The sequence below is a fragment of the Emydura macquarii genome, unplaced genomic scaffold (genome assembly GCF_026122565.2).
Source record: "Emydura macquarii macquarii isolate MOO-44397 ecotype Brisbane River unplaced genomic scaffold, CSIRO-AGI_Emac_v2 contig_1253, whole genome shotgun sequence".
NCBI lineage: Eukaryota > Metazoa > Chordata > Testudines > Chelidae > Emydura > Emydura macquarii.
Genome location: NW_027131390.1, coordinates 724,014 through 749,364, shown reverse-complemented (window position 1 = coordinate 749,364; position 25,351 = coordinate 724,014). Strand labels below are relative to the sequence as shown.

General features: G+C 57.7%; 2 protein-coding genes across 2 annotated transcripts; both read right to left on the bottom strand.

Annotated features, from left to right (window-relative positions):
- Nucleotides 1-1,759: 1,759 nt before the first annotated feature.
- LOC137153008 (collagen alpha-1(II) chain-like) lies at nucleotides 1,760-11,679 on the bottom strand. Its single transcript, XM_067547966.1, has 9 exons — nucleotides 9,938-11,679; nucleotides 8,523-8,730; nucleotides 8,227-8,358; nucleotides 7,659-7,814; nucleotides 7,203-7,316; nucleotides 4,959-5,062; nucleotides 3,650-3,722; nucleotides 3,296-3,385; nucleotides 1,760-2,557 (listed from the first exon to the last, which is right to left on the bottom strand). The coding sequence occupies exons 1-9, from the start codon at nucleotides 11,618-11,620 to the stop codon at nucleotides 2,502-2,504; spliced, it is 2,616 nt and encodes an 871-aa protein (XP_067404067.1). The 5' UTR covers nucleotides 11,621-11,679; the 3' UTR covers nucleotides 1,760-2,501.
- Nucleotides 11,680-14,370: 2,691 nt separating this feature from the next.
- SNX12 (sorting nexin 12) lies at nucleotides 14,371-21,036 on the bottom strand. Its single transcript, XM_067547965.1, has 4 exons — nucleotides 20,852-21,036; nucleotides 17,649-17,744; nucleotides 17,269-17,393; nucleotides 14,371-16,589 (listed from the first exon to the last, which is right to left on the bottom strand). Exons 1-4 carry the CDS (start codon nucleotides 21,014-21,016, stop codon nucleotides 16,487-16,489), a joined length of 489 nt encoding a protein of 162 aa, XP_067404066.1. The 5' UTR covers nucleotides 21,017-21,036; the 3' UTR covers nucleotides 14,371-16,486.
- Nucleotides 21,037-25,351: the final 4,315 nt, after the last annotated feature.

The window sequence follows — 25,351 nt, the reverse complement described above, 5'->3', positions numbered from 1 at the left end:
CAGCCCGCCCTCTGCCAGCCACTCTGCGCCCAGGGGCTTTCCCCACAGCAGCAGGGGCCCCTGCTCTGCTCTGCCACCCTCACCAACAGCTACAGCAGAGCGACAAAGACGTCAGTTCCCTCTTGCATCCAGGCCCAGTGAAGGGAGGAGGAGTTATGGCCACTGCTGCAGTAGCTGGAGGGACAAAGAGCTGATCAAATAAGCAATTGGTCCAGCCACCCAAGTGAACACCAGCCCCTGCCATTGTTTCAGACTGGAGCTGACTGGGGGGTGCCTCCCACCCTGCAGTGAAAAGCCAAAGCAGGGCTGGGTTGTTTCAGCCCTTCCACCGTTGTTTTACTTTGGCCTAATCGCTTTGCCATAGGCTCAGTGCCCTGAGAAATGCCAGTTTTGGCAAGTTTCCTATTGCCCAGAAATTCTCCCCGCTGCAGCGCGGAGGCCCAGGCAGGCAGGAAAAGGCGACGCAGGAGGGGCAGGCTCAGAGGCAGCCCTAGAAATGGGCCCACGGAGCTGGCACAGCCACCGGCCTGCGGGAGTGGGAATTCGGAGCCAGCGCAGGAGGAAGTCAGCCCTGGGATGGGAGAAGGCGCTCAGAGCGCAGCAGGGGTCAGGGCTGACTGGCTGCAGTGCCCCAGCGAGCAGCCCAGGAACCCTGGGGCTGGATGAGGGAGAAGCCAGGAGAAAGCAGCACCAGTAGGATTCGGCAGCATGGCTGGGAGGCACGGTCACCGCCCCCGGCCTGAGGCTGCCAGTCCAAGCCTCTGGTACTTCTGCAGCATCCAGCCCCGCACCAGCTGGATGTGCTGTACTGTACTGCCCACGCCCAGCACATGGCCGGGCCACATACAGCCCTGGCAGAGCGCCACCCTGCAGACTGCGGCCGCACCTCGGGCAGATCTTCCCGCAGCTAGCCCCACTCAGCCGGAAAAATTCCACACAGGAGAAGCTGCCGTGGCTGCCTGCAGCCTCCCCCCAGAGCAGAGGAGCGCTGCTGGCACAGCAGGACGGAGGCAGCCGGGCCTGCCGCCAGACCAGCCCTGCAGCGCTCACACAGGAGGGGGCACAGGGCACAGCTGGCTCTGGGGACTTGCCCCCTGCAGCCTAGAGCAGCCAGGAGTCCCACCAGCCCCTACAGCCACTGGGTGAGCTACAGAAATGCCCACAGCAGCCCTGGCCCCTCAGCATTAGCCCGGCCCTCGCTGGCTTTACCCAGAACGAGCCAGCCTCCGCCAGCCAGCCAGGAGCAGGCCCAAGTGGCAGCAGCAGCTATGAAAATAAAGCCAAGGAAGCCACGTAACAGAAACCAGAGCTGCAGGCCAGGAAATTCCTCTGTCGTTAGCCCCCCCCACCTCTGTGCAGCTGCACCCCTTCCTAGCCCCAGGCCAACTCCTCGGGCAGCACTGGGGCAGGAGAGATGCTGGCTGCCTGCTGCCCTGAAGGAGGAACCAGTAATCATCCAGTAAGAGGCCCAGGCCTGCCTCACCGGGGGAGGAGATGAACAAGGCGCCTGTGGCCTCCCCTCTCAGTGGATGTAGTGTCTGAGCAGGACAGCAGAGGAATCCCAGGGGAGAAGATACCATCGCCCTTGTTGCCTTCCAGGCGCCTGACTCCAGCCCTGTGTGCTCCTGGCTGCAAGGGGCAACCAGCTGGGCACCATCTAGGCTCCTTAGAAGCTGCTCCTGTCAGCTGCAGGAGGCTGTGGGACCACAGCCCAGCTGCAGGGACATTGCCACTAAGAGGGGGAGATCAGGGCCTGTGCACTAGGGAAGGGAGGGGCCTGTGGCCTCTCCGAGTCCCCTCCCTCCCCCAGCAGGTAGGATAGGTCAGATGCAAGGGTCAGACTAGAGCCCACCGGCCAGACAGAGCCAGTCTGTCCTCACTCCCTGCCCCCCAGACAGCTGTGATGTAACTCAGGGCCACACAGGACCCGCACGGCAAGACACACGGGGTATGGGGCTACCAGCCCCACCTCCAGAGTGCCTCACAGCCCACCTGCAGGGGTCGCTAAGGGAAGCCGTGACAGGGTAGGTGCACCTAGGGGCAGGGGAGGTGCACGATGGAAACCCCTGTAGCACAGGCATCCCACGCTGCCTCCATACCAAAACAACAGGGCCCCATTTGCAATGGGGCCACTTCCAGCACCCAGCAGTGCTGCCTGATGCCAGGAGCATCCCAGCCCCTCCAGCTGGCCCTGCCAGGAGCCGTGGGTGCTGAGGCAGGAGGCAGCTGGAGTACCAGCCGACAGAGCAGAGGGAAGGCGGCCCCCAGGCATGCAGCACTGTGAAAGGACAGCAGCAAGGAAGAAGGAAGAGAACTTTATTTGCGGGTTGGTTTGTTTTTTAAAATAATTACCAGTTTCACACCCTCAGGTTTCAGTGTAAACAGTAACAGCTGGCTCCAGGATCCTCTTCCCAGGCTCTGCAGAGCAGCGCAGCCGCCCTGCGAGAAGCCGGCTGGACAAGCTATTGCACCAGGCAGACAGGGGCTCTATGCTCCAGCTCTCACACTCCTTCCAAGGCACAGTCCTGTTTTGCTCCCACGCCCTCTGACCCTGAGCCTGGGGGGAGGGGAAACAAACGAGGCCATCATGGGACAAACTGGCAGTGACTTGCTGTCCCTGTTTTCTCACTCCTGTAACTTCAGCACCTGCCTGTGTCTGGGGGAACCACAAGCAGGGTCCAGGCCAGGTCAGCTGCCCAGGGCTGGCACTGTAGCCCAGACACACAGGCCCGATGCCCGCGAGCATGAAACCTTAACTCTGCTTCCTACTCTTCACCATGGCGCTCCTGCTGCCTACGGCAAGGGCAGGGCAGGGCGGGGAGTGGAGACTCCAGCAGTCTGTCCCACATGAGAGGGAAAGGCCAGAGAAAATCACCGCTGCAGACCCCAGCGCAGGAAGGCTTGTACAACAGTCTCTGAGCCACCACCCTGCAGGGGCAGAAGGCGGGGGCTAAGGCCAGCACTTCACCCGGGCGCTGTGAGGGAGGTGACAGTCAGGCCAGAGCACACAGTGCATGCTCAGCTCTGTCTAACCCAGGGATGGGTGGACACGCTCACCAGCTCTGGTCCACACAAACCGCACGTGAGAGCTCCTGGGGTGACCCCACCCAGCACTCTAAGCTGCTGGGGGCGCAGGGGGTGAAGCTGAATGTCTAATTCTCTCCCTGTCTGCTGGGCTCAGTGCCTCCTTGCCTCACGCAAGGAGGGAGTTCTGGGAACATTGGCAGAGGGTTTCCAGGTGGGCACGCCTGGAGTCGGAGCCCAGAGAGCTCTGGCCCAGGAGGGGATCACCTACCTGCTCTCAGCTGAGCCTCGAGAGAGGAGATCGTACGCTGCTGGGAGGAGATCGTCCTTCGATAGGCTTCACACTGGGCATCTCTTGCAGCTGAGAAAGAAGGGAGAGTTGAGTGTGTGCAGCCAGTCCCCGGTGGAGCAGCCTGCAGGCATGGCTGCTGCGCAGTGTGGGCGGCAGCCCAAGCGCAGGATTCTGGAGGTCGCTCAGTGTGCGGGTAGGGACAAGGGCTCAGTGTCCAACCGCAGCCTGGCTGCGCACCCACCCCACACAGGGCCCATGCTTCAGCAGCAGCGCTCCAGCGCCCACACTAAGACGGCAGCTTCTAGGTGGGAGAGGAGCTTCTGCCCCACATACCAAGCTCATTCTTCACTCTCTGCAGCTCACTCTTTGCTCTCTGCAGCTCTCGGGAGAGCAGCTGACCTGGAAGCTGACAGAGAAAGGCTGTTAACACCAACCAGGGAAACCACTGAGACAAGCCGTGCTGCTGCCCTCACCTCGTGCACTTGGATGCTGGAGGGGTCTAGAGCACAATTTCATAGGAGGACCCTGGTGTCCAGGAGGGGACCAGCCGCTGGTTCCAGGACAGCCCATGACATCAAGAGAATCTGTAGCTGGCACATGCCTGGTGGAAGCAATTCCTTGGGAAGTGGGCACTGAGCACCGGAGGTGGGCAAGGCCCCATCACCACAGCACCCCCCAAGCATTTAGAAGAGCACGGTTCTCTCTCCAGCCCGCAGGACCATCTGCCTGGCTTGCCGTGTGTACACATGTACGTGTGTACACACACAGGGCAATACGTCTGGGCCGACCCAAGTTAGAGCAATGGTCCTGCATTTAGCACAGGCTGTGGTGAGGCCCTGCTGTCTCCTCCCCTTGCAGCAGAGCTCCAGGGCCTGGGCCCAATTCCTGACGCTTCTATCCCCGTGGCCAGCGGCATCCCCCTGGGGGACGCCTCCCCCATCAGGGGAGGTCGAGGCTGCAGAGGAAGCAGCACCTCAGGCATCCAGGCCACCCCCATGCAGGGCTCCCGTTAGCAGGACGCAAGTCCAGCTCAGGGGCTCAGTGGAGTGAGCAGCCGCTGCTGACAGGAGCCCGGGGACCATGTGTTCACAGAGACCAGCACTGCTTGACAAGACTGGCGCCTGCATCCTGCACGGGGGGGAGGTGGGGCTTTTTAGGGAGCAGCTTCATCCCTAGATTTGTAGAGTGGTAACAGTCAAGCCTCAGGGACGCAGACATGGATCGCCATGGCCAGGTCTGTGTCCATTGGCCAGAAGAGGGAGTCCTGCCCGCTCCCAGAGAGCCGGGTGGTTTTGCTATCAGGGCTATTCAGGCACACAGGAGCACCGAGGAATCCAGGAGGTCCAAGGCTGCTGACGACTTCGGTGGGAAGTTTGAGGAGAGGCGAGGGCTCTGAACTTTTCCTTTCCTCACTCCTGCCTGGGTTCAGCTTTAGGGAGCTGCTTTTCATTCAGGCACGGCCTGGCCGAACGCCATGACAGCCCCTGCCCTGAAGAGCCCGTGGTTTAAAGGCTCCAGTATCCCAGGGCCCAGCCCACTCCCACAGAGCACCTCCCCGCTCCCCGACACTCCTCCGGCCCAGCTCCTCTGTCCCTGCTGGGCCTCGCAGCAGGCGCCTTGCGTGAGCCGTGCTGAGCAATACCTGCATGTCGGGCGCGGCACTGCCATGCTCCAGGGAAAAGTCAGGGAGTGAACGGCTGAGAGGAACTGGGGGATCCCCACACCCCTGAGGCTGGGCAATTTCACCTGGAAAGACAGACAGACGTGGTGCAGAACTTTCCAGGCCCATCTCCTCTCCAAACCAGGGCCAGAGCCCCACCCGCTCCACCCCAAAGCATTGCTCCTGGCGCTGGCAGCAGGGTCGGAGCACCGAGGCGGGAGGTCCCCGCCAGTACCGCACTTCCAACAGCCACCACTCACCAGCACCCAGCAGTGTCTGGCTGCAGGCACTTCCTTGGGTGGTGCTGCCCTCTGCCGGCAAGACTTGCGTCTGCACCCCTGAAAGCCGCCCCCCAATTGCCCACATGGGCATCAGAGGGGCAAGCAAGTCTGAATACCGGCTAACGTTTAGGTGCCCCCGGTGCCTTCACCAAGGCTCGTCCAAGTCTGCCCTCCTGTCCAGGGACAGGGACAGCGCAGCAATGCCCCAAGCATCAGAGCAGCTCGGTTCTCGCAGCGCAGCTAGAACCACGCTGATGGGCTGCGGGAAAAGCCCTGCCACTGAGAGTGCAGCCCCCAGAGGATGGGGCATTGCCCGGGAGGAGGGGGGGGGGGGAGAATCACGCCAGGGCTGCGGTGTGATCTGGAGAGGAGTCAGCCGCGCCAATCCCGCTGATCTCAGCTGCACAAAGGGCAACAGGCGCTGGCCTTGTATTAGAGGGAAATAGCAAGAGCACGGAGCAGTCAGCCGAGTTAGCCAGTGAGCCGTCTGCCTTTGTTTCCTGGCAGAAATTTGCTGTCTTTCCTCCCCTTCAGGACTCTCAGTGTGGACTCTCCTGCCAGGAGTCCAGGGAGGCTGTGGAGATTAGGGAGACAGCAGAACCTCAGAGTTTGACTGACCAGTCAACCGCACCCTTCATCTGGAACCGGAAGTACACAAAAAAAGCAAATACTGTGTAACATGGGTGGAGATTGGGGAGTGGGGGGCACTGCCCCCCGAAATCAGATGGTCGCAGAGGTGACGTGTGGAGGGCGCCCAGATTTCTCCCTTGGAGTTAGCCCTGCTCCCTCTATGCGGAGGGGAGGAGCAGCGAGCTGTGTGCACACAGGCAGTTTCCCCCACATGGTCTGCATTCGGGGAACAGGAGAGCAGCTCCTGATTACTCACAGCACACCCCACATGGGAACAGACCCCCAGGCACAGAGCGCCTGGAGCGGCTGCTTGTCCCAGCCCCCAAGGGCACACAGGGACATTGGGGGCACAGTGATGCCAGGCTCTCTGCTGGCAGGCCAGTTCGCCCCTCAGGGGCTGCAGAGCTCCAAGCTGGCCCGTTTTCAGTGAGAGCCAGACAGCCGAGTGCTTCCCTAGCGTCTGTGCAGCTACAGCCCAGGGGAGCGACACCCTGAATTACTTCTGAGGGAATTTCGCACCTGGTTCAGCTGCTAATCCTGGCTGGGGTGGGCGGGGGGAGAATTCCTCTTCCCCTACAAGGAGCAGCCAGGGCCAGGTCAGACCCACCTCAGGAACCTCCCCCAGCTGAAGGAAACGCGGCATCCTCCCCCATCACTCCTCAGCCACAGAGAGAGGGGTCACTGTGCACTACAGGGAGCTGTCCGTCCAACCCCCACCCACCCCCTGCTGCACCTCACCCCCCTGCACTCAGAATCTCCCCACTGAGCCCCTGCACCCAAACCTCCACCCTGCCAAGCCTTTACTATGCAGAAGAAAAATGCAAAATAAAGTTTCAAAGCTGTCCTGAGTCCATGTCCAGCTGTGAACTTTGGAAAAAACCCAGTGTTTTGTTCCGAGTGAGGAACAGTTCAGAGTTACAACCTCCATTCCTGAGGTCCTCCTGTGGACGGGCTGCAAACACAGGATGCCATTTGCCAGCACCTCGAGCCCTGGCCAGCAAGTCAGCCACAAACAGGGGCAGGGCCCGTAAGTAGCCAGCGGCTGGACCAGGCAGCAGCACGGACGTGGGGGTTGGACAACACGTGGTGTGCAGGCTTGTGCGCAGCGAGTCACTCCGGCTGCCCCGCCGGGCGGGAGAGGCGTTCCAATTACAGTGGAAGGCTCCGATGCGCCTCAAAGCCGTGAGAGGCAGAACTGCCCTGGACAAGGAACCGCTCAGGCAGGAGCTTCCCGCTACCTTTGCCAAAAATCTAGCCCCTGAATTGCTAACCCATGGCACCCGGGCATCCCAAAGCCAGCGAACCGCGCACTCACCTGCACCGGGTAAGTCCTGCACCACAGCTGGCCCCGGTTTGCCCTCTGGGTCTACGGAGAGCCTGTCTGCCCCACTGGACTCTAGCGCTTGGGCAGCTGCTGCTGAATTAGTGTCTAGGAAGTGAAGGTGAAGGGCGTCAGCCGCTGCCCAGCAGGGGCCAAGTTGGGGGGAGGGGGGGTCTGCCCTAGCCAGTGCACTGCGTGACAGAGCCCGGAGAGCAGCTCCAGGCTGGGAAGAGCCCAGCAGGTCCCGGGGAAGCTGCACTGCATGAAGCAGAAGTCCATGCCCCCTGGGGGAATCAGCCGCTGCTTCTCTGGAGCCAGAGGAGGAGCTGCACCGTCTGAGCTAGCTCTGCCTGTGGCCGAGCCCCCTCTGCCCACCCGCCCTGCCTACAGCAGAGGCAGGCCACAGATTCCCAGCCCCTGCCCGGCCAACATGCCCCTGCCCAGACACACCTTTACCGAGGCGAGCTCGCTTGGGGGAAGGCAGCCTTCTGGGGAAGGCAGCCATCCCCCCCGCTGGTCTCAGTCGGGAGTGGGGAACCATGGCAGGGATCACGGCGGTGGCAGCCCTTCGAACAGGCGGCTTGGTGCAGCCAGGTTTGGAGACACCTGCCGGGGAAAGTGAGGCATGCGAGACTGGAGTAGATCCAGCCCAAAGTAGCACGGCCAGCGAGTGGAGCACATCTGTCAGTGCAGCCTCAGCGCTTCGCCATGCTCCCCACACTCTGCCCCTCGCTAAGGAGCCCCACAGCTTCTACTCAGGGTGCAGCATTTCCACCAGAGAGCAAGTGCATAGCTCAGAGAAAGCACGGCCAGCCAGTCCGCAGGCAGCTCCCAGAGCACCCCCGAGCTGGAGCACAGGGCTCCTACAGCACGTGAGCAGGCACCTTCCGTTCCCGGCCCATGCTGCTCTCCATGGGATGAGCATTGGAGGAGCTGCCCCTCTCCCCCACAACTCTGCTCCCTGCCTGCAGCACTACAGCTTTCCTGCTCTGCACGCAGCAGGGTTACATGCAGTTACTTTCTGTCTCTTTGTCCTGGGGGCTGGAGTCAGCGCCTCGATTCCCAGGGGGAAGAGAGCATGCTGGCTGTGGGGTCCCACTGGTGTGCTGCAGGCTGCTGGGTCCAGGCTTCACAAGTCTTAGCCTGGTACCTGGGAAGAAAAGGAGAACAAGGATTTCACAGCCCCAGGGAGCTGAAAAGTCTAACTCAGGGCATTGCCACAGACAGCAGCTGGCCTCTCCACCAGGCCAGACACCATCCCCTCCCTAGCACTGCTGGCCACTTACTGCCCCTTCTTCCATGGAGTCTGCTCACCTGGGTGAGTTGGGAGTTTGGTTCCAGAAGCCACAGCCTCTTTGCTGATGCTGAGGGGCCTTGGACCCAGAGAAAACTGGGATTCAATGAGCAAGGGTCTGCTGCTGCTGAGTGCTGGGAATCTGGACGGGGGCCGGAGGGATGAGGGGACCTTCTTACTGCAAGTTAGCTTTGTACCACTCGGCTTCCCCAGGCCACGGTCAGGGAGCTACAACCAGACAGAGGAGCCAAAGATTAGGCCCTGCCACATGCCTGGCAGTGAGCAGGGAGGCAGGCCATGCCTCTCTGCCCCCTCCCATTACCATTCAGATGCAGGCTCAGAACCTGGGCCCGCGCAATCCCACCTCCAAGACAGCGGCCAGCCCCGGGGGGTTCTGGTGGACTCATCTGCCTCTCCCTGCAGTCAGTGGCTCACTCCCACGCCCCCTGCCCCCAAACGGAGACGGGGCAGCCCCTCTGAAGTGGGATTTTCTAGACCCGTCCTAGCCAGGTCTCCAGCTATGCACCAGGAACCTGCTGAGGGCCAGGCCGTGCTCAGGAGTCCCAGGCGCTCTGCTGCTCCTCCTCGTTTGACTACCAAGGCTCCCCTCTCGCGCTGGGTCCTTCCATAGTTGAGTCACCCCAGGTTTAAGCCTAGACCAGCTTTTAAATGGTCCATAGCCTCAGTCCTAGGCTCCAGCCTCCTTTGCCAGCTGTCTTCAGACAGGCACCACCTCCTAGCTCCACCATCGGGGCCTGCAGCCCACCAAGCCACGGTAAGCTGCTCTAAGGGCCAAGTCACCTCCCAGAACCACCACGGGAGGGCTGCTTTGCTGGCAGCCCCCTACAACACCTGCCGGTCTGCCACCCAGCCCTTACGTGAGCTCAGCTACACACCATCCGCCTTGTCTGCACTGCTATGGTTACCCACACTAGCTGGAGTCAATCCCGCTCAGGCAGGCTGGCCCATGCACAGCGCTGGCTGTGCAGACAGCTCCGCAGTCCCGTGTCCCATCGGGCAGCACCTTACCAGGGGTGTCAGAGCTGCTAGAGGCCCGAGCGGGGACGGATGGAGTAAGCTGCCCGTGGGATAGCTCCTGCCCCACCGCAGGCAGACACACTCTGAAGCACAACAGCAGACATCCCCGCGGAAGGAATCTTCCAGCTCCTCCATGGACTGACTGGGCAGCCCCTCACCTCATTCTCCTTAACCCCAGTGCAGCCAGCTTGCGGGTGGAGCAAGAGAGGAGCAGCCTTCCTGGCTCAAGGTGTCTTCTCCGCAGCTTGGGACTTATCTCCCAGGTTCCGCTATTCTCCCAGAAACATGGGCACTGTCCCTTCCTCCAGCTGCCCCCGCGAGATACTGAAGTAACTGGCAGTTAGAAGAGGCACTTGGCATTACTAGGCAGAAGGAAGCTGTAGCAGCCCCCACTTACTTGGGAAGCAGGCTGGGTCTCCAGATTGGATCCTTGCCTGGTGTCTCCTGTGGCAGCTGTTTTCTGCAGACTGGCTCTGGAGTTACTCAGAGACAGTCTCGTTTTCCCCTCCGTGGCGATGCCTCCGCCCCTCGGAGGCAGTCCTACTCTCAGAATCTCTTTAGCAACTCTCCAGGATTCAGAGGAAGCCAGGGCCAGACGCCTCCTTGCTGTGGGGATGGCAGGAGGCAGGGGCACTGATTTGACAGCAGCTTTGTCTTTAGGGCTGACACAGCTTCTGGAAGGCACAGGCGATGCAGCACTCTTCTGAGGGGACTTGAGAGGTCCCTTGCCCCAGGACTCTTCTTCAGGTAGGTTCCCGCACTCTGACACCATGCTCTGGGCTGCCCTGGCTGTGGGTGGGGAGGCAGCCCCACTCTGGCAGGTTAGCTCTCGTGGAGTTGAACGCCGACAGGCGTGTGTGTCCTTCTGTGCCAAGTCGTTGCCTACGGGACTACCTGCCACGAAATGAAACTTCGCTGGCCCCATCAGGGGAGTGGAGGTGGCAAAGGAGCTGGAGCCCAAAGAAACCGTGCTCTCATTGGATCCGGGTTCCAGATCATAGGTTCTGTAGGCAGACATGCTCCGCTCTGCGTCCTCCGCCTCCGAATCCTTGGAGCCGGATTGGTCAGCCATTTGCCCCCTTTCCACGGGCAGGATCACAGTCACCCCCAGCTGTGGGGCAGCAGAAGTCTGCGATGTTCTGGGCCTAAAGGAAGCCCTGGAGTGACCGGAGCCCTGGAGTTCAAAGGTGAGGTTCAGAGCATTGGCAGCCAGCATCTGCAGACCGGTCACTCTGCTCTGCCGGTCCCCCGCGCCCTCCCCTCGCACGGCTGTCCCTGCCACGGCAGGCCGGGCGTCCAGCAGCCCGGGGCTCCGGTCGGTGGGCCCCCGCTCTAGGAGACCCTCCTCCTCCTCCTCCCGGGGGGGAAGCTGCTGCTGCTGCTGCTGCTCGGCGCCGGGCGCGGCCGGCTCCTGGCCCCGCGCGTGGGAGCGGAGCTGTCCGGCGGCCGGCCCGGGGTCCCGCGGGCCCCCTCCAGGCTCGGGCCGGCCCGGAGCAGGGCCGCCCGGCGACTGCGGGCCGCAGAGCGGGGTGACGGGCGTGGTCTCCAAGGGCAGCGGCTCGGCCTCGATGGCGGAGAGCTCGGGGCCGGCCAGGCGCAGCTGGCGGGCGATGGCGCGGCACTCCTCCGCGAAGAAGCTGCGGAAGAGCGGCGGCTCCGGGGAGCGGCCCCCCGGCCGCAGGCTGACGTGCTGCAGCAGGTCCGGGAACAGCTCCTCCGCCGGCCGCCCCGGGGCAGGGGCCGGGGTAGCGCCAGGGGCAGCGCCCGCCGCCTCCACCTCCGGCTCCGGCCCCTCCTCCCACACCGGGCTCAGCACCCGCGACCTGCGGGCCTTCGCCGGCGGCGCCGCACCCCCGCCCGGGGCCTCCGCGCCGAGCACCGGCCCCGGCTCTGGCCCACTACCGCTGCCCTCCCGCGCGGCGGTGCCGGGGGCGGCGCCGGGCGGGGCCGAGGGAGGCGGCTCCTCACCCCCGCCGCGCCCGAGGACGGGACCGTGCGCAGCGCCACGCGCCGGGCTCCCCGGGCCGCCCACCGGGGGGCAGCTGCGCGCGCCCCCGGCCCCGGGCTGCGGGTCCTTCATGGCGGGCGGGCGCGCGCCCCCGGCAGGGGACGTGACGTCACGCAAAGCTCCGTGTGCGGCCCGGGCCGCGTCGCTCCGGGTCCGCAGCCCCAGCCCCGCTTTCATACGCCGCTGCTCGCCGCCATTGGTCGCCTCGCCACCAATCAGCGCACTCTATCCCCCGGCCAGTCACCGCGCAGCGCTCCCGGATCACGTGCCAATCGCTCACCAGTAGGAACGCGGGGCGCCGCGCGAGGGAAACAGCCTTGTCCAATGGGAGGGGGCCGGGGCGGGGACTCGCCGCAGCCGCGCGGATTGGCGGGCGGTCCGCTCCCCTAGCACCTCCCCTCTCTCCCCTGCACACGCACACGCGCGGCCGGACGGGCCCTGCACACACACACACACACACACACACACACGCACGCGCGGCCCGCAGGGGCAGGGCAGGGCAGGGCTGGAGCAGTGCGATCCCCGCCCTGGCCCCTCTCCCGCTCGGTGGGAGCGGACACACGAGTGCCGGGGTCAGCCCAGCACGGGGTCGCTCCGCTGAGCCGCTGCCGCGGGACGGTCCGGTCCGGTCCGGTCCAGGCGGGGCAGCGGGCGGCTGACAGCACGGGGGAGGGACCGGACACCCGACCCTGGGCCGCACAGGGACCTGCCGCGCACTGTGCGGAGCAGGCTCCGGCAGCACCGGCTCTGCGGGTTACACGCGGCTGCCCTGCCTCCCTCACGCCTGGCCGCCCGCCCAGCCTGCCTGCCCCGGCTCCTCCCCCCGCCCATCCACGGGACCCCCTGTTTGTGCCCAGCCCGTCACACGCTGCTGCCCTGCCCCCACTCCTCGTGCCCTGCGGTGTGCCGGGGCTGGGATGGCGGCGGGGATGGATCAGCTGCTGCTCCCCCGGTCCAGTCACGGCCCCTGCCGCACGGGGCATGGGTCGCTGGTGGTATACCGGGTACTAGGCTAGGCGGACCATTGATCTGACCCAGTAGGGGTGTGCGTACCTTCCATCTCCTTGCCCAGCCACTCCCCATCCTAGCCCCCACAGCTCCTCCTCTAATCTGTCCTCCCCCCCACCCCGTCTTTATCCTTCTCTCCTCCCCTCCCTGTCATTCTGGTACCACCATTCTTCCCCCCCCCGCGCACACACCAGAAAATTCCACGTTGAATGGTTAGTTTGGCAAAGCTGTAAGTAACTGAAAACAGGGTCTTCTGTGTTGGGCAATCTTAACCCGAGGTAGTGCTGCTGGTTCTACCAATAATGTCCTTTTGCTAGTCAGAGGACATAGGAGCACTTGTCAATGTCAACAAGAGACCAAGGGAGCGGACTTCTAAAGCTGTTGTAATTTAGTTTAAGAGATTAAAGTTTAACCATTTATACTTAGCTATGCCAGAAAAATAACTATTCCTCCCTCCCTCTTCTCCACCTTTTCCCTGGTGCAAGTGCACTACAAGTCCCTTTTCTGCCCTCAAATAGGACAATATTTATGCTAGGCTTCACTACTGTGCACTTCCACCTGCTCAATTACCACACGAGGAATTGCAATGCCATCCTGCTAGTGAACAGGTCCTAGCTGGGTCAAAGTTAGTTCATACAACCTTCTCTAACCCCCTACTTGCATCTTCCAATGTACTCTTACTCATGCGGTAATCACATATATCCCTCTCAAGGGCAAGGTTAGATTAGAATGGAAAGAATTTTAAATTTTAAAATGCAGTTGATTTATCCCCATTTCTGCTCTTTTACTTTTTCCTTCTCAGCTTGGGAAAAATCAAAATCCATGCAAGTGGATTCACCTTCCGTTGCAGTGAGGACATTGGGATTTCTAAGCTGCTGTTTCATAGTTAGTTGTGGAAGCATTTTTTATTGCTCTGGTTTATACACCAAATAGGATGTTTGAGTTGATCATACCCTTTGCACTTACAGTAAGAATAAATTACAGTGTTGCCAACTCATAATTGTCACTAGTCTCATGATATTTGGTGGTTCTCTTTAAAGTGCCAGCTCCCAGAGTCAAGTACTTAAGTGAGTTCAGCTTCTGTTTTAAAAAAGTAAAGGTTCTAATCTTCTTGGTTACAGAGGAAATGAGCCAAGGACACTAAAATCAAAAAGAAAAGCATCTTATGAGTCAGGCCTAAAACCATGATTTTTGAACATTTGGGTGTCTAGCACTAAGCCACCAGTTGCTCATCTTCCTATAAAGGCCAGAATATCTCACATTTGCAGAAGCAGCACATTTCTGGATACTCTGAGAAAGTCATCCTGCCAAAAGGCTGAGGCAGAACGAGAGGAATCTTCTTTGTGATCTGATAAGTACAGCTATGTCTGCCCCATCCTGCCTGCAAGCTAGATATGCCATTGAGCAATACAGGCACAGCCAGCACCATCAGTATCAAATTAAACTGATTAATAAAGGAGATGACTTAGGTTAATACGAGACCTTTCCACTCTGGAGATTTATGCTCAGTGTGTTATGGATGGAAGCTTCAGGGGATGATTTCTAGTTTCCAACCAATTCCTTAGCAGCAACTGCAAAACATACTGCACAGTTCAGCATAACAGCGGATATTCACCCAGCTGGAGTAGAGTGGTGCTGCTGGAGCTTGTGATTAAAGTGCATTGACCAGACTACTGAGAGACCTGCAGCCCAAAGAGCCTGACAGAACTATGCCTGGCACCAACTGGGGCTATTCATTCTCCATTTTCACAAGCATCACATAACATATTTAGAACCACCCCCATTTTTTCCAAGGGTCACAACATTCAGACATATTGGCTTCACAGTGGTTTAATATGAACAGAACTTGGACATTACATTATCAGGCAGCAGAATGAAGACAGTTTGTGAATTAAAGCCCCACATCAAGATATATACACAGCAGAAACAGCCTTCAACCTCTCAGCACTTATGCATTGATGGAGTTTTTAAAAAGTGACTAATAATGCAGATCAAAAAGGCAGCAGATCGCTTCAAACAAGAAAAAGTTAGCAAGGCAGGGCCATCTATGCCATTTCAATCCAAAAAGCAGAGCAGCTGGTCAGTGTAGATGCTCCGCTGCAGAGTTCTGAGAGGAAAGGAACCTACCTAGAGACCCCACAACCTCCTGGAAGCCTCTCCTTGTTTGCATTATAAGTCAAAGATCCACCTTGCAAGCTGGCTCTGAACCCAGTGCCAGGATTGTATTTCATTCACATTTTGCATCAGCCACTCCACAATTCACGTCACTCCCAGAGCAGCTCTCTCCAGGCTGTTTCAGTGACTTACTCTTCTATTGGGTTTTTGCAGCCCTACCCATTCCACCCCCGAGGCACTGAAATTCCTCACCAAATATCCACAAACAGGAGGAATAGTGGATGCCTTGGTAGGTAAGTTTGGCAGGAATCTTTGTGGGTACATTGGGGGCCTTGTCACCTCATTTACTGGTGAAGACAGAAAGAAGTCAGGTCACTGCACACAAACAGCTCAGAAGGTAGGAGCCGCCTCCCTCCAGAACCAAGGCACCCACTGCTCCTCCACACAGTGCGCTCACCTCAGAGTTTACCTCCCCTCTGCTAAGTGCTTTTAGAGAGCACAAAATAAACGGTGATCCTGGGCCTGACTTTTGGGGAACCCTAGAGCAAAGAGCTCAACTTCATCTTTCAGGGTTGCTCCAAGGGGATGTGCCTCAGCAGTTCACAGCCTATTGCACCCTCTCACCAAGTGAAAGTGCTTTTAAAGAGCAGCTGTTCGACTAGTTCCCATGTCTTTTCTCCCCCATACGAAAGACTGCCTGGCCTGCAAAGTCACCACAGGGGACGGGGACGGAGCCAGAAGGAAGAGCTGAGGATGGCTCATACTCGTGCGGTCATTCTATAGGCACACATGCAGTGCAGCTTACTGACCAACATCTACTGGAACGCTCCTGGATGAGAGCTAAATAGCAGCCACTCTGCAGTCTGGGAGTAACTGCCCGATTCCTGCTCCCATTCTCGCCTCTCGGCAATAGGCAGGACCTTCCCCTCTGGGTACAGGGAAGGGAGCCAAGTCTTTGGCGAGACAGGCCAACACAGCCCTACTGGCATCCTATGCAGCATACCAGTCAAGACCCCAATCTGCATAAGAGCAAGCTGTGGCATTTTCTGATCTCATCAGCTGTCCATGCTCTGCTGCCAAGTCAACCCACCTTCAGAGCACCCTCAGAGCACCCTCAGAGCACCCAGAGTGCGAACACCACCAAAGCTGCCAGCAGCATGAGAGAGAGGAGAGGGACGGCCACTGCTGTACTGAGCAGGCCTGTAATGCAGGAGATCTGGAGCAAGCTCAGAGTGGAATCCTGGGTCACAGCACTTCCAGACAGCACAGAAAGGTTTCATGCAGGGTGGACGGGGATTTATTGTGGGGATGAGGAAGGGGACTGGACGTCCTACCTGGCTCCTGCTTGTTCAGGTTTTGGTTAAACCCTGCTAACACTCTAACGCTTGCTGCAATCACTGACTGGAGAATCACTGCTCTGCCCTGATTTTCTTTACAGAAGCTTGAGGCTGCTTGGACGGGGAGGTGAAGGAGGAGGCTGGAAGGACATCTTCTACCCTTGTGCACAGGAAAGAGACAGCCCAGACACATTGTAATAACACCTTAAGCCAGGTCCTGCAACACCCTTACACCTACTCACTCCTGCCACAGGGTGAGTGACAGCAGATTCAGGGCTTACATCTGCACACCCTTTGGCAGATATCAAAGCTCATCTGAACTCAACACTGCTGCCAGATATAAAAAAGAAAAATACTGGACAAACGGGGAGGTTCAGAGAGGAAAAGCTGGTTCAGGAGAGACAGATTTAGTGTAAAAATAAATGTCATTTCTGCAGGAGGGTGGGTGGAATGAAGGAAGACAGAGCGTCAGGATCTCCTACTGGCGGACTTTTCCTGGGACGTAATTCCTATCTATAGTTTCCTCTTGCAGGAACATGTGTAAGCAGCGTTCGTTCTGTGCCAGCGGGTGTCCCGCAATTCTGCAAGGGAACAGGAAGCAGAGGTTAGCACATATGCACCAGCTGGGGGCCCATCTTAAGAGAATAAAGGCAAACACCTGGGCCTTAGAGCCATGTAGAGTGAAGGGTCCACTGATGTATAGGAAGAGAGAAGCTGCAGCACTTGCATGTTGCAAGAGTCAGATTCTACACACATGGACAATGCACCTAATCAGCTCTGTTAAGGACAGAGGGGCAGGCACATAACCACTCCCCACTCCCAATACATGCCCTGCCAGGCAATCGGCTCTAGGACAGAACTGCTTGTGACAACGGCCAGCTCTGCACCCTCACTCTAGCTGACCAGCAGAAGCAGACAGGCAGGCAGGCCCAGGATTTGACATTCTTCAGTGCCACACGCAAGTATGGAACAGTATCTAAACAAACAGTCATCCCCTCAGGACAAGAGTGGTGCAGATGCATTGCACTGAGCGCCTAGAGAAGAGAATGTTGTGTTGCACATCAGTGCTCCTTTACAAAGGACTCGCTACAGAGCTGCCACTTCACTAGCTGGTCAGAATGACGGTGGCTGAAGTGTGGGACTCTGGGTTTAGGAGGGCAGTGAATCAAGACTCCAGAACTGACATTGGGACAGCCTTCCTCCCCATACCTGTTTGTAGGGCCATTAACCAGCATAATAAGTACAGGGCAAGCTGCTTACTTGTTAATAAACTGTTCTAATCCCTGCCGTCTCTCCTCAATGAAAGACTCCTCGAAGATCCCCTCATCTCCTCGAAATGGAAGCTGTCGTTTCAAGGCTTTTCCAGGCAGCGGTGGCACTACAATCTAAAACCACATAACCGTGTCAGCTAGCAGAGGAGTAGGAATGGAGAGACCTTCAAGTGGTCCCCCCAGACCCACAGGCTATGCTCCTACATCAGGAAGGTGCAATTCTGGAAGCTCCTCTCATTTCCTGTACTGGCAGCCCACAGCAGCCTCTCCTGCCGCCTGCACAGACTTCTCTCAGGCCCAAGACGGGCTGCAGGGAAGCAGGATTGGCACGACGGTACCAGAAATGGGTCTGCGTGCAGAGGCCCTTACCTTACTGTCTCGCTCCAGCTCATTCTTCAGCCATTCAAAGTCACTGTATCGCCTCCTCACACAAGACTCTTTCAATTTGAAGATAGGGAGGTTTGTCTGTAAGGAAGAGAGGTTTTTAATTTGCAGATTGTTGTAGAAGCCAGGCTGAATGCAGCTCTGCAGACTTCTGTAGGATGCTGTGAAGTCAGAGGGCTGAAACCTCTAGACACTCTAGGCATTCGAGGTAAGTAAAGAATGCACAGAATGCTGCAATACATGGGAGCATTTGCAAGCCTCCCTGAGGCTTTTCAGAAAGAAGCAGCCTTTTCCAGACTCCTCTGGGCAGAGAAGAGAACTTTTTGCCCAGGCATCCTTCACACTCCATGCGTTATGCTTTCAGATATATGGTCTCCCTTTTGGGGGCACTGATGGTGCCTATGCTTCCATTTTGCATGTTTGATTTCAGATGTTCACCCCTACGTACTCCAAAAAGCATTACAGAGGGAAACGGTGACAGACCTCATCCCCAGACAACAGAACTTGTTTTGGAGAGGCTGAGTAAGGATGTTTATCCCTGTCTACAGCCAAGCAACAGGCTGAAGCGACCTTGCTTTAAAATTGTCAAACAGCACCAGCAACCTGCCAAACTTACATACCAAGGGAAGACTTTTGCATGTCTAGTCTGGGTAGCTACAGGAACGTGCAGGGATTTTCTCGAAGCCATATTAACGCTGAAGCCTGATCTCTCACCCGGTGTTTATGTTAATCCCGCCTTCCCAATATTGACTCACCCTGAAGAAGTTACAGAACTTTATGGGGCAGGCAGGGGAGAAGGGGAGGTAGCTGAAGCTCTGGGATGAGTTTTTTAGCAACCACATATGCCCCTATGCTAAACCTATTGCTGTTACATTTAACTAGTTCTTACTAAAGCCTCTGATCAGCTTTTTGGCAGTACCTCTGTCTGAGACAGAGTTTGGGGCCAGCAGGGATGAGACGAACTGCAGAGCGCACTCTTTTACTGGTCTCTAGCAGCCACCTCTGGCTGACTGAAGAACCAACAATGACAGTTTTTTGTGGGAGTGGGGAGTACCAACATCCAATCCTCAGCTGGAGAGTCAGCCATGTGGGGTGTGAGGGAGGAAAGGAAAGTTAGATAAGGAGGACAGACTGTACCCTCTAAGGGGCAGGGACTGTATCTTCCATGGTTTGGAAAGCACTAGCACTCTGAGTGCAAGCACACTGTACATAGTCCTACAGAAGAGGGCAATAAGTTTTCAGGACAAGCCTGGAACTTCTCAGTCTAACTTATTACTACTCATAGCACCATGGTGATGCATGGCACCTTATAAGGACACTCTGCCCCAAAGAGCTGGCCGCCTAGGGTAAGACCAGGCAAACGGATGTTGATTACACACGGCGTGCTCAGCCACGCTGATTACGCAGTCTGTAAAGCACAACCTCCAGGGCTGCACTACTTGTTTGTATACGCAGATCACGTTTTAGGACTAGAGCAGGTTTGTAATTGGTAGATACTTCGATGGGTCACCAAAGCTCGACAGCCATTCAGCACTCAGTTACCTAGGAAGGCTGTTAACGCACAGCTAGCCACAACAACACAATGCCCCCTCCCTTCAATATTGCTCTCTTCTCCTTGCCCCAGCTGAAGTGATGCCCATGGAGACACAGCAGAGCACCTGCCTTGATTCCTGAACAGTGCGCAGGAGGCAAATGGTAGTCTACTTACATAGACATTACCGCACTAAGAAGGGGCGCAAAGTGGCTCAGCCCTGATGCCAGCAGAATCCACATTAGTGGGACTGAGGAGTGCATACCACCACTGACTTTGGATATAAACAGGATCTGATGCTTCACCACCACCAGTTCTCTTCATGTATACAGGATCAGCCTGCACCAGGTTTGTGGGATGTGGTGGTGAAGAGACCAGAAGTTTTCCTCGATCTCCCAGCAGACATGTTGGGGACGTGTCACCTTCTCTGAGGCACTGGACAGGAATCCTTTGTTAGATAAGGTGGGTGCATCCCACACAGAGTTCTTGTAATCCCAGGGGCCTTGGTCAACCCTTCTGAGCTCAGACTGGGGTTTCTACAGGGTTGCAGGTTTCAAAGGCAAGGATGGTGAGAGAGCCGACACCTCCATCACTACGCTCAACTAAGAAAACGCCAGGCCAACAAGATGATAAAGCCTGCTTCCCTGGACAGGACCAGGCTGAAGGCATTCTCTGACGCCGAGTCCTTTTCCACAGTTCAACATGCAGCCAGAGGCGCATGCGAACCAACAGAGCAGAGTGAAATGGCCCAGGCCCCATCTACAGCGCAGCCGGGAGTAAGCCACCCAACCCAGGCAGACAGGCTCAGGCTGGCAGGGCTTGGTCCGGCACCGTAAGCACAGCAACGTGGACGTTGCAGGTCCAGCCCAGACCTGGCTAGCCCCCCACGCTCAGCCTCAGGGGGGCTGGAGAGCCTGAGCCACAACACCCACACTGCTATTTGTGGAGTGCCAGGCTGATCCCGTGCCGGAGCCCTACTGTAAAGAGAGCGGGGGGCTCCCTCTCAGCTACAGGGTATTGACCGACCCGACCCGACCCGTGCCGTGCCGTGCCGGGGCCTCGCTCGCTAGCAGCCACTGGCGGGGCTGCCCCGGCCGGGGAGCAGAAAGCCCGGTCCCCCGACTCCCGGCAGCGCTCTGCATGGGCCGCTCCGAGCAGCGGGTTACCGGCCCGCCGCGGGCAGCCTGGGACGAGGCAGGCCCCGAGCCGGGTTTGGGCACAGCAGCGCGGCGAGCCACTCCCCGCCGCACAGGGGCCGGGCCGGGCGCTGCGCTGCTGCGGGCGGGAGAAGGGCCCGGGCCGGCCGGGCGGCGGCCGCGCTGCTTCACCCACCGCACGCAGCACCGGCGGCGCCTGGCTCCGGGCAGCAGCCCAGGAAGGGGGCGCGCTGCCAGCGCCCGTCCGCTCAGCCGGGCGGAGAACGGCCCCGGCCCCGGCCCCGCAGCCCGGCGGGGAGAGCGAGCCAGCGCGCCCCCTGCTCCCCGGGCCGGGCGGGCGGGCCTCGGCGGCGGCAGCAGCAGCGGGAGGCGCCCCGGGCCCCCCGACGCTGAGTAGGAGCCGGGAGCGGGGAAGGAGGCCGCGACCGCCGCCGCCACACAACCGCCACCCCCGGCCCGGCCCGGCCCGACGCCCCTCCCCGGCCCGGCCCGGCCCTGACCCGCATGCGGAGCTCGTAGCTGGTGTAGCGCGCGCGGCCCACGCCCACGGTCTGCGGGTTGAAGATGTCGATCTCCAGGAAGTTGCTGGGCGGCCCGTACGCGTCCGTCAGGTCCTGCGGCTTCGAGTTCAGGCGCCGGGTGTCGGCCACCGCCGCCTCCGACATCTTGGACCGACGGGAGCGAGCGAGCGCGGCCGCCGCGCGCGCGCGCAATACGTAGCCGGCGCCGCGCACGCGCACGGCCCGCCCGGCCCCGCCCCGTGTCCCTCCGGCCCCGCCCACGCGCACGGCCCGCCCCGCCCCCTGCATAGGCGGGACGCCGCGTCCGTCTCTCTCCGGCTGGCCGGGCGCTGTGCCGGGCCGGGTGCCCGTCTCTGTCTGCGGGGAGCTGTGAGCCCGCAGCTCCTGCCCTGCCCTGCCGTGCCCTGACCGTGTGTCTGCCCTGTCCGTGTGTCTGCCCTGTCCTGCCCTGTCCGTGTGTCTGTCCTGACCGTGTGTCTGTCCTGTCCTGCCCTGTCCGTGTGTCTGCCCTGACCGTGTGTCTGTCCTGTCCTGCCCTGTCGGTGTGTCTGCCCTGTCCTGCCCTGTCCGTGTGTCTGTCGCGCCACATGGCCGGTGCCAACACAGGCCAGACCGGTGCCCCCGCCGCACGGCGGAACTCCCTGCCCCTGCCCCGGCACGTATACCGGGTTGCTCTGCTCCCTGTGCACTGCGCTGTCTGCAGCCTGTCTCCCACCCAGCACACGTCTACACCGCGCTGCCCACCAGTACACTCTCTGCTTTCCTCACCAGGGTTCCAGTTCTTTGCACCGCGCTTTGCTACCCGGTGACTTTCTCCTTTTCCTGCCGTGTTTCCAGGTGTGGGCTGTATTTACCTTGATCCCCCCCGGGTGTTTCATTGTAGGGTGCGCTGCCAACCCTTACCAAGCCGTTCGTCTATAGTCACCTCTGGCACCACATCCCTGCTCCACTCACCGCTACAGCAGAGATCTCCTCTCCGTGTGTGCCCAGGACTAGCTGCCACAAGACGCTTACGTTTAAGGTTCCTGGACGTTTTCTCTCTGCATCGCACCCTGAGATGACATACGCACTCAATATGGGCCTAGTTGAAATCCACCATTTCTATTCAGTTCTTTATTTTTATAGTCTCTGTAATCTGGCCTACCATTTCACTGTCCCTATCCCCATCCTGTTCAGGTGGGTGGGAGTATAGCCCCACTGCTGTATTGCTATTAATGAAGCGTGGCGTTACCATCCAGAGACATTCCATTTTATATTTGGTCCATTTGCAAGTTTTCCTTCATTGGGTGATCTGCTTGCTTTCATGTATAGCGCCAGTCCCCCCAGCAGGCCCACCTAGTGTGTTCTTTCAATAATTTTGTTCCCTGGTATTACTTTATCCCATTCTTTAGCCTCATACGTCCGAGTTTCAGTTTTGCCCACCATAGCAAGAAAGAGGTTTTCTTCTAATTTTCAAAACTTTATTATTGTAGAACCCAGATTTATCAAACATGTCTTCAAAAACAACTATGTAAACATACGATTCAGAGTTATGAACACCTTTTTTCCTCTAATGACTTGAACAGTAAAATGAAACTTTCCTATTTTCCATTTATATGCCAGATATGTTACTCCAAGAAAACTCAAACATTTCTCTAAATACAATGATACAATTACAACTTCTTAAGAACCATAGCAAGTACAATATGAAAAAGACAGATCTCCTTCCTAAAAGTAATACCACTTCTTTCCTGATACATATTTAGGGTGAGTGTTTGCAATGTAAATAACTAATACACAGCACAGTGATGATGATAATACAGGTAAATGATGACGTGGTGAGAGTATTAAGACTAATACAAATAACATCCTAAAAGGAGCATACTTCAAATGTGTGATACTTGTTCATGGACTCCGCTCCCCTGTAGCACCCCAGAATGTTAGAGCAGGAGCTGCTGGTTTAGGCATTGGGATGCCTGTGCCTTTAAGACCCCAGCCCCTGGGAAGCCGGAGCTGAGTCTCCCTGAGACAGAGAGGCATGTGAGAGCAGAAACAAAACAGCCCCGCAGCCCCCCACCCTGCACTATGTGTGCACACAGGGCAGGTCACAGGTGGCTCATCCCAGCAGGGTCACTGTGACCCCCTCTGCCCCTCCCTGCGCTGGGGTTTTGCCTCTGCCAGGGGCTGGCAGGGCCTCGCCCCTGGGCTAACCCCGGCTCATTCCCTCCTTCCCTGATTGTGCTCCTCAGCCCCTCTCCTACCCCCGCCTCCATCGGCTTCATCCCCCGGCCAGTAAAATTCTGTCCCCGGATTAGATCCTGCCTGTCCCCACCTCCAGTGTGCCCCCTTTGCCCCTTTTTAGCCCCTCTAAACAGCGGGCAATGGAGTCTGACTCCCAGTGAGGGCGGGGTGAGGGCAGCAGCTGCAGCAAATGTTACATGCTCAGTACAGCCCGAAACACCAAATCTGTCCGACCACAGTTTTCAGCACAACAGTGTATGGGACTGACCCCACATACCCCGAGACCCCCTTCGCCCCTTATGAGACTGACAGCTTCACATAGGCCCCATGTGTGTGCCAATGGCACCGAGATCCCCACCTAGGACCCAGAGGGGACTGAGACCTCCATAGACTCTTCTGTATATGTTACCTATAGGAGCGATAAGGCCAAAGAGAAACCCACTGCTATTAATTATTCTTAGTATGGCTTTGTCTTGTTTTATTTATTTAGGCCGCTCTGGATCTATACATGGCATTTTACTGAAATTCAAATACCCAGCAAGCAGAGAACACGAAGCAATATGTGTCAGTCTAGTGACTATAATGACATAATGTTGTTTGTTGTAATCATGATGGAGGTGGAACTGCTCCGTAGTAGCTGACGAGTACCATGTGTGACCTGGGTATTGGGATGTGTCTGTATGACTGTATTGGGCTAGTTTAACAGTGGGCTGCAAGGAAAACAAATAGGAAAGAAGACAAATGGCTCAAGAGAAGCCACCTTTAACAAACACTCCAGGGTTGTTATGGAACAATGGCAGAGCCGCTGGCTCTCGGAGTCTGGCTGCAGAGGCTACCAAACTGGTTTGGACAGGCAGGGCCCAGGCCTGGAATTGGCAAGAACAAAGGGACTCTGGCTGCATAAGAAGAGATGCTCTTCTAGATGTTGGGGATCTGATTAGGCAAACCAGACTGACACAGACACTGTCTGCAGTGTCTGAAGAAGCTGGGCCACTAGGCTACCATCAAGGGATGGCAAGTCTTTCAGTAAGACAGACATGCATGTGGACTGTGTTTTAAATGCCTTTTTTCTAAGTGCTTTGTTCCTTCTGTTGCGCTAAAAAAAATTCTTCTTTAAGACAGCCCTCTGGTCACCCTATGCTTCTGGTCAGACTCCTGAGGGATGGAAGGGCAGGTGCCAGACCCAGCTGGACAGGCTGAGGAAGTGTACTAACATAGTTATGAAGGGTTGAACAGGATTACTCAGAGCATTATGGGTTGCTGCATGCTCCACCCTTCCCTGTTTAGTTAGTGGGTGTTTCCCCCACTGTTTGGTACATAGTTGAATAAAGCAGCTAGTTCCCAGCCTGCAGTTGCAGTACTGTCAGCAAAGTGGGTTTCTTGTGCACTATGGGGAAGTACACTACAAAAGGAAGTACGGAGGATGCAGGAGGTCTGTAGCCCACTGCCCAGTCTGGAATGGGAGAATTACATGAACCCCATCCCAGGAAAGGCAGAAGCAAGAGGCTGCACACCCAAGGGGCAGTATTAAGAGAAACCAGGGAGAGGTCTGAGATGCAGCTAGTCTTGTAACCATGGCAGCTGTTATATGCTGTCAGTGTATAGGCTGCTGTACAACAGGAGAAGGTGCTGAACAAGGAGTAGGGCGTGCAATTCAAGGCCCCAGTCCTGCAGCTGACTTCACTGGGGCTCTGGCTCTGAGCGGCCCAGTGTTCCACCCATGCAGAGTCAGCTGCAAGATGAAGCCTGAAGATGCCAGGGGTCCTGTGCAGGAGAATGCGGTCTACAGCGCAGACAGATGGTTCAGGAGGGGTCTGTGCTAACCAATTCCTTTTCTGCTCTTCATTTCCACCAGGTCTCCAGGGAGGGCTCTGCCTGTGCCGGGGAGCTGGAGTTTTCAGATCTGGAGCAGTTTTTCTAATTTCTGCTGCTGCTGCTATTCTTGCTCATGGTTTCCATAGTGACGCGTAGGGAAGAGTAAAGGCTGTGTTTCACAAGGTGATCGATGAATGCCAGACACAGAAATGTCCTTTCCCCACACAGCTTCTAATCTAAAAGCAGAGTTCAGGTCACTTATGAGGGGATTGCCTAACTGGAAAATATCACCCAGAAGTGATGTAAGGGAATTTAGGTAGGTGTATGTCTCCTGCACTTCCTTCTGGCACATCTTAAAAAGGAAAACTAGAACTAATGAAATGTTGGAGGCTTCTTAGGTCCCAGTGAAATCTAAGGCCATGTCTACACTAGCACTTATTCCGG